Raw genomic sequence first — 11901 nt, forward strand, 5'->3', positions numbered from 1 at the left:
ATTGCGCTTGGCAGGAATTACATACTTTTCTGTCCTTCTCTGGTTGGTGTTATTGACCATACTTTTGGCGATAACACATGAGGTCACATCATCCTCCCTTCCTTGAAAGAAAACCGTCCTCGGTTTTGACCTATACTTTGCTGATTTTTTCTTGAACACTTCAACCGTACACTTTATAGTGTTTGCATCCTTGGGAAGAATAGCATAGAACTCATCCTTATGCATAAAAGTGTACGTGTTTGTTCGTCCATGATGAAGAGCGTTAACATCATGCTACCATGGACGCCCCAAAATAAGGTGAGAAACATGTAGTGGCATAACGTCGCATTCCACCTTATCAACATAGCCATCAACAGAAAAAGGCACCTTCACCCTATGTGTTACCTTTACTTTGCCCACATCATTTATCCACTTCATATAGTATGGTTTTGGGTGCTCCCATGTTGACAAAGAAAGAGACTCCACCACATCCTTGCTAATCATGTTGCTAGCATTGCCGCCATCAATTATCAGTTTGCAAACCTCTCCCTTGATGATACATGCAGTTTGAAAAATACTCCGCCGCTGTCCTTGTTCAACAATGGTCTTGTCATCTCGCTGGACCTTATGTGATAGCAAACTCCCCATATCAGGATCATCTTGAGGATAACATAGTATGGTATCACCATGACCTCTTTCAATTCCATCCTCTAACTTAGGCGTCTCATCTTCAGATTCTGAAATATATTCCGCATCAACAAGTAGAACCCTTCGTTGATTGGAACATTCATGCTTCATGTGTCCACGTCCTCCACACTTGTGGCAAATAATATTACGATGATGAGATGAAGACGCATTAGATGAAACCTGAGAAACCTCCTTTGATGCAGCCGCCACTTTGCTCTGTTCAATGCTTCCCGACTTATAAGAAGGAGTCGGTTTAGCATTAAACCCACCATCAATAGGAGAAGAACCACGTTGCCCACTGTTGTAAGTTGGACGAGTCTCTGAAACTTGCTTCTCCAATACCCAACGTTCAGCATGCTCCGCTTGATGAAGCAACTCATGAATACCATTATATTGCATTAGATCAACACGGTCGCAAATCTTTTCTTCTAACCCCTCAAAGAAATGTACCATGGTCGCCTCCGAAGACTCACGCACAGCTCTACGGATCATCAAAACTTGCATCTCCTTATAGTACTCATCAACTGATTTTGTACCTTACACTAGACGACGCAGTCTACTATTAAGCTGGCGAGTGTAGGAAGCAGGCACAAAACGTTCCCTCATGATTCGCTTCATGTCAGCCCATGTCGCTGGTTGCTCATTAGTACGGTTCTTATTATCCCATCATACAAGAGCATACTCTGTAAATTCCATAGATGCAACATGAACCTTCTTCTCTTCGGAGTAGTTGTGACCGTCAAAAATCTGATTTACGTGCATCTCCCACTCCAAATATTTCTCCGGGTCAGCACAACGTCCCGAGAATTCAGGTATGGTTATCTTGATTCGACCCAAACCATCATCCTCGTGGGCACCATTGCCGCCATAGTCACGGCGCTGCCCCGCATGGCGGTGAGCCCCAGCATCATGTCGTGGTCGGTGAGGTAAGCCTCCACGGGCATCGGAATCCTCAGAAAAATCACCATCATCGTCATTGTCGCGGTCATGACGTCGTCGTGGTGAGCGGAACTGTCGGGGTGCCACATCTCTCGCCTGAAGGCGCTGAACTGCTGCGGTGAGCTGATTAAGACTCGCAGTCACCACCTGTAGACTATCAGTGCGCTGTCGGTCGTTGGCAGTCAAACGCTCATTCAACCTGTCCTCGACGCCAACAATATTTGCAGACAACTCCTCAACCCTTGTCCCAAGCTTCTTGTTCGCTTCCTTGATCGACATCAAATGGATACGTAAATCATCAATTATATTCAGATCCTCTGGAAGTTCATCGCCCTCCTCATGATCAGATTTCTCATGCTACGAATTCACCATCTTTCAAACAATTAAATCAAATAGTCGAGGAAAAAAAATTGTATCATGATCAACCTTGCTCTGATACCACTTGATGCGTCCGTCAACAGAAAAACTACGGCGCGAACAATTTCCCAATCTTTCATAGTACAAATCAGTTTATATATAGCAGCCTGACAACGATCTAGAATTATGTTTACCAAGATGCAAACCCCAACCAAACAACAAGCGAACCCCATGATGGACGGAATCACCTGGACGGTCTTTAGCAGATCACGTGTAGCAATTGGAGCAGCTCTCCAATCCACACGCACAAGAACAAACCATGATGGGTTCTCAACAGAAGCAAGAACACAGAATTGGCCGCCACATCTCGGCGATTTTCTGGTTTAATTAACTCCAAATCCTAACCTGCTTGATACACGGCTGGCTGGCCCTTTTAATAGTGCACGCAGGCACAAGGTACAACCGACCTGGACTCTTTTTGTATGGGCCGAATACTAATTGGACTCCAACCTAATCATAGCCACGGTCTACTACTAGTACTAATCCAACTCTCCTAAATAATCACTAATTAATAATTTTAAAAATACGGCACACTGATCACAAAAGGCCAAAACAACTAGTACTACTCCCTTACACGTTCACGTAGATGGATTTGCATGCATGGAGTTCTAAATTGTGGATCGACTTCCTCTGCTGCAACAAGCTGAACATGCCAAATAAAAATACGTTTTGCCATCTTGCCACAACGTACAAAGTTGGCTCTCAATTCAATTTCTTGATTGCCTTTACGCACAACAGTAGCTTCTTTCTGTTTCTTTTTCTCATTGCGCTTGGCAGGAATTACATACTTTTCTGTCCTTCTCTGGTTGGTGTTATTGACCATACTTTTGGCGATAACACATGAGGTCACATCAAGAATCCTAAAAACTGCCATTTTTGATTGTTAAGGGTCTAAGCACCCCTCCTCTAGACCCCTCTTCTCGATCTTTCAATGTCGTTGTAGTACTCTGGTGCGAGATGGGTCCCATGTGCAGAGACTATATATGCAGATGTTACAGTTGCCAACATGGCATTTATGTAGTTACTAGGGAACTCATGCTAAAGTTACCGGCTCACTCGTGCTATAGTTACGAGGATGGCCATACTAAAGTTACCAGGCCTCTCTCATGCTAAATTTACTAGGCTACTCATGATATAGTTACCAGTTGCCCATATTAAAATTGCCAAACTTCCCATGCTACAGCTACTAGGCCGCTCATGCCATAGTTACTAGGCTGCTCGAGTAGCCACTCCATTACTAATATCATCTATAGTTACCAAACATGATGCCAATGGTGGACTAGAGAAATCCAACAAAAATACCAAGGGAAGATAATTTTTGCTGACATGGAAGTAAAAAAAGGTTCAAATATCATGCTCATGTATAATTAACAGCAAACTGAAGGTGTCTGAGTTGGTTATTGGGTTGAGTAACAACCTAGCAAACCTAGGTAAAAATCATCTTCCAAGCATTTTCTTTCTCTCGCCCATCAAGGCTAACCACAATATTAACATAGCAGAGTCATCTAACGACAACGTGGATGGGCGAAAAATGGAAAAAGCAAAACCATTCAACCACCTGAGGTACAATGCGAACGATGAACACAAAAAATTCAGAAAAAGACTTTAAAAATGGGCCAAAAGGTTAATTTTTCATTACTAGACATTAGTTCCTTCATGGTGAGTTGGTTGTTGGGTCATATTTAGAATCTAGGAGGTGTGAGTTCAAAATCTGGAACACCCACCTTTTTCGCGACATGTATTGTACACTAACACGCAATTGTTTTTCACGGCATGTACTAGCTATACCCGCGCGGCGCCACGCCGCGCCCGGTTGATACTTAGTGTTTGTAGGTGGCATCTTTGTTGTACACATTGAATTTTAAATTAAAATAATGAAATTATGAGAATAATGTTGTATTCTCAACAAATAAGTAATATATAGAAGCAAACTGAAAAGGATAAATTTATTGTCACTATTCGTGATGCATTCTAGATCGATAACAGACGCTATGTAAAGTTTGCATCGGTCAAACAATATAAATTGATGAAAATGTACTCTCTCTCTCTCTCTCTCTACTCACAAAAACACATGTTTTACATACTGGGTCTCAAATTCATCAACACTAAATATACAAGTGCACAGATAAGTGCTCTACAGGTTTGTACAAACTGAAGAAATTCATTGCCACTGAACAGAAGTACTACAAAACATACAAAGTCATTGGCACCGAACATCTAATTCCCTGTTGTACTACTTCCTTGTTCACCAAGGGCTGATTAATCTGCATCACATGATTGATAGATTGACAGCCTATAATTATATTCATTTTTTTATAAAGAATGTGCTTTTTTTTTTGTTAAAATTGTGCTAGTGTCATGGTGAAACAAATTGCATAGATGGTTGATTTTTCATTGTGAAAAATATTGTGTAAAAACATTTCACTATATTTGTCCATTATTCTCCTCAAACATGGATCACTGATATGTTTTTATTTGGTTAGATTGACGGTTTGGCAAAAAAATATTAAAATAGAAGATGATAACTCGGCCAGCTTACACCAAGTCGGACACCGAAGTGGTTTTCGATTCCACCACAAACCTAGGAACTAACCATTACTCTCTCCAAATCTGTGGAGCATCTCATCCTTTGTAGCGATCTGGTATCAACACACGGGACTGGCATCATATAAGAAAGCCAACATGATAAGATCACACCCGTCAGGAAAAAGGCAGAGATTTTTTTGTTACTCTTCCTGCTTCTTTTCAACTTCCTCTTTTACCAGATCAAAGTAAGGCGATCTGCAGTTACCAAAAGGATAGGTAAAGATCATGATTGTTTAGTTAATCAAGCAATGGTGGTGCAATACTAAACAAAGATAACAAACGGCAACCACGGTGATCATTCTATGAAATAGTATATGATAACATCATACATTTTCGCAGTACAATCAAAAATAAAATGATTACTTATAGGAAAATGCATTATTTTCTGTTTTTTAGTACTTCGGGGAGGACAAATAGTGTAACATGACACCAGATCAGCAACTTCCTTGAATCTGACATGCTTATATCATTTCATAATATGGCCTTGCACTTGAGATTCCAAATAAAAGAATGGTTGGCCGTTTCTTCGAGTTAATTAAAATATAGACAGATACTCCCTCCGTAAACTAATATAAGAGTGTTTAGAATACTAAAGTAGTGATCTAAACACTCTTATATTAGTTTACAGAGGGAGTAGTATACAATATAGGCTTGCACACAAGACTCAAATGGGAACATGGTAAGCCGTTTCTTCTAGCTAGTTGTTCCATTGACAAAAATATAATGGAAAATATCATCATGATCTATACCAAGTGCAAGGTACATGTGCAGAACAAACTATAGAAGGGATACCATAGAACAGTAGAGAAAAATCAGTCCTACACCTCACCAAAGTCTTTCTTAGCCTGTTCTGTCTTCCCTTCCTCCTGAAGTCTCGTATGTATTTCCTTCTAAAGCCTCATACAGTGCGCTTGAGATATATTCTTTTCAAGCTCCTCACTCAAAGAGCAAAAGAAATGTAATAAAAAATCACGAAAAATAACACTACTGCATCGGTAATGTATTCATATGGGGCCTTGCAAATAGGTGTAAATTTCAAAAAGAAAAGTTCTGTTTATCTTTTCATCGTCTTTTCTGGCAAGAACTTGGTGGATTATAAACTATCTATATAATGTGATCGTTATGAAAAAAATAAACACGATATATTTGACACAAGAACACGACAAAGGGGGAAATTTCCTTCTCCAACAAGGCATATAGAACTGTCATTAAAAAAGAATGGCAATTGCCCAGCAAACCTATGGAGTAGTCGATAATCCTATTGTCAGCTCATTTCACACACGAATTTCACATACAGTAGTATAGAGTTCTCTTTGTTAATAAATTAGGCCATGTTTGCAGGCATTAAACATCTTATAGTCCAGTCTAATGCCAATTCAAAATTGACACGGCTGCGCAATACTGCAGAGGAAGAGACCCGCATGATATGCACGTCTACCATGATATGCACGTCTACCATCTTGTACATCTGAAAATGCTTGTACAGTGTGCTGCCTAAATACAATCTGATCTAGGTACAAAACTTAAGCAACTTAGACTATCAGGGAGTTAAATCACAAAATCTATTGACCCATATATCTAACAAAAGAATAAGAATTATCAACATCGGTCCAATCTGGAGTAAGTTTATAAACTGGACTATCATCAAATCTTCTCAAAAATGAAAATGATGCTTTGCTAACTGGATGAAAAAAAGATACAGCAGCTCACTGTTACATATCACTAACCATAACTGCCATAGAGCAGGAATCTTGTTCATATAAATTGAATTTATATGTACTAATTTATGGCCACTATAAGAGATGACTACACACCAAAGGAAAACTCCAATGAGATCGACCGCTGACATATTGTCACTAAAAATATGTAACCGCTGAAAGGAACATGATATAGAGTATTTGAGGAGATGGACAAAGGAACATAGTTGAAGGCAGCATCTAGTTTTTTGAGCCTTGTCATTTTGATTCTCATCGTAACTCCAAACCTGTTACAACATAAGATTTGTCTATGCTCTCAGCTGTAACAATTATCTTTTTTGTCACAAACTCTTCAGCAAAACAACAACAATCAATTGTGAGTAAAAACTAACTGGCAATCTGATTCATTCATATAAAATGAAGTAGGTGTTCATGGAACCAAATATCTAGTATGATGTAGCACACTGTGAGTCAAGTCAATTTCTTTATGCAACTACATAATCAGCAAGATCTATTCTGTGACCTTCACCGGCAAATTTTCTGATCTGCTACCTTATCTTCATCTACAGCTCCAAAACAACATAAAAGGGAAAAGAGAAAAAAAATTATGTGCAGCCAAGAAGGAACTTGAGGCTTGAGATATTTCTGACATGTAGATTTTTAATGAGCAGGCTACTGTACAGAGGAGATGCTACGGCAAATGTAAAAGAGGAACCATCAGAAAAGGGAGAGGCAGAGAGAAATGCCCTATGAGAAGGTTGGAGAGAAGCGCCCGTGGGAGGATGTGGGCAGCAGACATAGGAGGGGCAGGGGGGAGCTGCACGGGAGAGGCAGAGAAGCGCTATTGAAGGTAGAGAAGAAGCATGATGGAAGAGGTGGGGAGCAACCATGGGAGCGGCCATGGGAGGGGAAGGAGGAACAACGGGAGAAGGGGAATGAGGAAGAAAACTTGAGGGGCCGAGAAAAATCACCTGATTCGGCATAGGCGATTGCTTGGCGCGCGGGGCTGCACATCCTCATCTTCTGCTTTAAAGCATTAAACGAGCAGACGCCGCGTCTGAGCTACTTTGAAACATGGACAGAGGGAGGAGGCACGGCCGATCAAAACATAAAAAAATCGAAGCGTATCATATATTATAGAAGGAAAGGGTAAAAACCCTCCACAAATGAGATTACATTGTTATATACAGGAAGCCCTCGGCCATCCCACTCGACCACTACTCCTTTAAGGACTACTCACTATTCTCCCACACTGCAAGTCCCAGCACAAACGCTTCGACTTCCCCTCGCAGTAATCCTGCATGTCTCCATGCTCTGACTTCGCGTTCAATGGCCTTGAGCACCTTGTGTGATGGCACCTCTCCGTCGAATACCACTGCATTACGGTGAAGCCACGGCTCCCAGAGGACCAAGATAGAGATTGTCCTAGCGAGCTTCCGATGATGACCAATTTCTTCCTGCCTGATGCACCACTCCGGAAGGGACTCCGTCACCGTTGGAGCCGATCAAAACATGAAATCGGGGCAAGCAGGAAGAAATCGCACGAACGCTCAACACCGACTGGATTTGTTCGCCGCTCGACATGGATCAAAATTAATAAATTACTACTACATTCGTGTGTGCTTACAGGTGAACTACAGCTCGCTGGGATGGATCTAGACGACGCCCTGTCTCATGGCCATCAGATGTCCGCGATGCTCCAATCCAAGGCTAATTCACTCTGGAAGTTCCCTCTCAGGCTCCAACCGCCGCCGGTGGAAGAACTTGATCGAGATCTCGGGGCCGCCATGGGAAGAGCTGCGGTAGACGTGGCAATCTTCCTCAATGATCGGGGCGTGGAAGAGGACGCCGGCGGACGGGACAACGCTGCCGCCGCCGCTCCAGCACTCGATCGTGCTTCTGTGGCTCGAGGTAACCATCCCCACCACGTCGGTTGCGCTTCCTGTACGCCATCTCCGATGGCTCCCCTGCCACCAGCTCGGCCATGGAGAGAGGATATGCGGAGAGGGGCTGCGCCGAGAGGGGAGACAGGAGCTCGAGGTGAGGTGAGGAGGGCCGGGAGGAGGCGAGATAGGGACCGTCAGCTAGGAGAAGAGTCACTTTTTATAGTCGTCTACGGCGGTGCGACGGTCGCGCTGGATTGGACGGGATCCTTCTAGCGAGCTCGCTAATCCTGACAGATCTCGAGAAGAGCTGGGACAGCGACAACACAAACGGACCGACAACGGCCGAACAGCAGAAAGCGACGCAACAAATGGACCAACAGCGACTAGCGCAAACAGCGGGCCTGACAGCGACACAGAAGAAATCCAACGGCCAATAGAAACGAAAGGAACAACCACGCCAACCTACCCCACATGCAATCAAAAATGCTAAACCCACCAAAGGAATCGTCACACCAGTTCAAAAAATTTGAAACAAAAAACCGAAGCCACAACGCGTTTCTACCCCGCCCCGTACCAAAATAATACCACGCGCCAGAACCAAAAGTCACCAAAAGTCACTTTCATCCAAATGGCTGAATCTCAAGGCAAAAACTTTGCCTGGAATAGAGGCTTGGGTATTGTATACCTACATGAAATTATTTTTCACGGCACGTACTGTTTAGGTGATCGCGTTCATCGATGGCAATCGTTCGGCGCTACCCCTAAAAGCCGAACGCTCATCAGTTAGTACAGTTCATTTCCATTTTTAAAAAAATAGGATATTGTAAGTCCAACGGACCTACCGTTCAGCGTCCTATCCACCGGAGCCGCCAAAGCAAATGAAGCGGACGAGGGGGAACTCTCTTCTTCTGGGACAAACAAACAAAGGGGAAAGGGTAGCTATCCTTCGAACTCGCCCCGTGTAGGAATCTTGTACAGAGTTCGATTCTCGGCGGTGGAATTGCCATGGACGAGCAGTTCATCCTCCGCGTGCCCCCATCCGTGGCGGAGCAGATCGAGCGGCTTATGAACGAATCTGCCGCCGGCTCATCCTCCAACCCCGACGACGCCTCCCTCGACCTCTCCTTCTCAGGTGCCCTCCAATTCTCTTCCTCCCCACCCCGCGAATTCTACTTCCTGTTTCCGCGGGAAATTGGTGTATGGCAGTAGAACTGCGGATTTGTGATGGCAACAGAGACGGGTATTCGCGGCGAATACGCTGCAACAGCGGCGCTTAATTGTCGGATAGTTCGTTGGCAGAACAGCATGCCCGCACGCTGTTTGACGAACTGCTCAACCCATGCACCTTGAAGGCTACCGAGGGGCATTCCGTTCAGTGATGACTATCGGTTGTGGTTTGGCGCGCGCGAATGCCACAGCGTGTGTGGAATGGGCATTGCGGATACCCTGCCCTAGGGGATAATCTCGCACTACTGACTGGCATCATGGTGTGTGTTTAGTTTTCTCAGTACTTCGGAGCGAATGGTCCAGATTAATATTGACAAAGTGTAACCGTGAGTAGGGGGCTGTTGTAGTTATCGATGTCCTAAATTTGTTTTGCAGTGATAGGTAGGTTAGAATGTGTTGATAGCAGATTGGTCAGTTGTAACTGTCTCATTAACACAATACAAATATCCTGCTTGTTGACGCAGATTAATAGATAATCGAATATCAATGTAACACAAAACTTTACGTCTGTGTAGTTTCTTTGTAGCTTAACCGCTGTTGAATTATGAGTTCTTACCTGCGGATGAGATGAGACCAATTTCAGTTTCTCACTTAATTTTTGTCTGTGTTTGTATTCCCTTCTTCACAAGTTACTGAGATTGCATGTCTACGCTCAGATGTGCTTAACTTGGCTTATATGAACAAAACCATGAAACCAGTCAGTATCAGTAATAAAAGGGAATTTTGGATTCAGTAAATATATATACTCCCTCTGTTCCAAATTACTTGTCATGGTTTTAGTTCAAATTTGAACTAAAACCACGACAAGTAATTTGGAACGGAGGGAGTATCTCTGAAGAGCTTAATTCGTTTCATTGTGGCATGCCTGGCTCGTACTAGACAACCTCTGCAATTATAGCCTTAAATGCTGATTACCAAACTTTCTATGTAACACTGTATGTGTGCATATTCAGTTTATTCACTCGTTTCCAGTAATAGTACAACTCAGTGGTCTCTCTTGATTATAAGGAACACAATACAGGTCTACGATTGTTATCAGGAACTGAACTTTACCTAATCCTTATTGCCTTCTCGTTGATGGCATTTTTCTTCCTACAGAGGATGGAAGGAGTGGCACATTTATGATTGGTAACCAGAGGTTTCCTGCATCTCTCTTGGATCTCCCAACCGTTGTGGAGTCATATAAGACATATGATGATTCCTTTTTAGTTAAAACTGCTGATATTGGTCAGGTAAAAGTGAAGATTTATGTATATATCTTGTTAATTTGTAGGCCTCATAATCATTTTAAACTGGAACAGATGATAATGGTAAGAGAAGAAGATGATCCTGCTCCAGAAGGAGTTGAATACAAGCATGGACTTACTCCTCCAATGAGGGATGCACGCAGGCGACGTTTTCGCAGAGAGCCTGACTTGAGTGTATATGAAATTGACTACCTTTCAGCCATATTTGTTTCCCATGTTGATGAAAACACACTGTTAATCAGGACGCTAAAGATTGCATGCACTCATTTCTGCAGGCAGAGCTTGTTCACCGAGTTGAGAAGGATCTTATAAGTATTATGCAAGGAGTGCCTGTCAGTATCCTTTTGGTCCGTGTGATTTGCCAAATGCATCTTAGATTGCAATGGAACAAATGACTAGTAATTTGTTTTGTTCTGTACTGTTTAGTTGGTAGTTTTGCACTTCCATTGCCTCATCAACTTCCTGATGAATAAACTGCTTGCCCTTTACTTTAGAAACCATGATGTCTATATGTAGTTCCCTTGTTGATAAGGATAATGCTGAGAATCTCTTAAGCATGTGATTATAGTGATTGCCTATAGAGGTTTCCAAACCTAACCTTCAAAACTTGGAATGAACCTAACCTTCAAAACTTGGAATGCCTTGTCGAAAGGTGTTTTGTATCATGACTGCATTGCGTCCATGGGTCAAACCATCATAAAAGGAAACTTTGCCGTTTATATGCAGATCTGTCTATGTATAAAGTTCTTTAACTTGTTTATAGACCAGAATGTTGGTGTAGCTGGAGGCGGTGAAGGTGGTGACCGCAAGAAGGCTGCACCAGCTCCTGCACCCAAGCCTGACGTTCAAGAGCCTGCTGCAAATGGCGAAGAAGCTGAGGCTGATCGGAGCGACTCTGATGAGTCGGACAGCTGAAGTGGACCAGAATAGGTAGTGCAGCCTCAGTTGGCTGATCAAACCCAGTGTATGTATTAGGCGATTCAGATCAAAGAACGCACACTTTTACCAAGCAAGTGTGCTTGTTGTCTTCTACTGTACTGATTATCATCTCATCAGTAACAATAAGAGTGTGACTTTCCATCATGGTGGAAGAGTGTCCGTATCCTCCCATAAGGTGGTGCTTGAGTCCTTATTTGTTCAGCCAGATGTTGATTACAACAGTGCTGCAATGTTGCTGTTTTCATAAGATTCAGTTGTGAATGCTGAAGATTTCATGTGCTTCATTTTGTTGCACCG

The 11901-nt window shown here is 42.8% G+C and overlaps 1 protein-coding gene across 1 annotated transcript; it reads left to right on the forward strand.

Annotated features, from left to right (window-relative positions):
• Nucleotides 1–9071: 9071 nt before the first annotated feature.
• LOC119268506 (transcription initiation factor TFIID subunit 7-like) lies at nucleotides 9072–11853 on the forward strand. The gene is made up of 5 exons (XM_037550162.1): nucleotides 9072–9323; nucleotides 10517–10650; nucleotides 10720–10839; nucleotides 10941–11001; nucleotides 11429–11853. The coding sequence occupies exons 1-5, from the start codon at nucleotides 9197–9199 to the stop codon at nucleotides 11578–11580; spliced, it is 594 nt and encodes a 197-aa protein (XP_037406059.1). The 5' UTR covers nucleotides 9072–9196; the 3' UTR covers nucleotides 11581–11853.
• Nucleotides 11854–11901: the final 48 nt, after the last annotated feature.

The sequence above is a fragment of the Triticum dicoccoides genome, chromosome 3A (genome assembly GCF_002162155.2).
Source record: "Triticum dicoccoides isolate Atlit2015 ecotype Zavitan chromosome 3A, WEW_v2.0, whole genome shotgun sequence".
NCBI lineage: Eukaryota > Viridiplantae > Streptophyta > Magnoliopsida > Poales > Poaceae > Triticum > Triticum dicoccoides.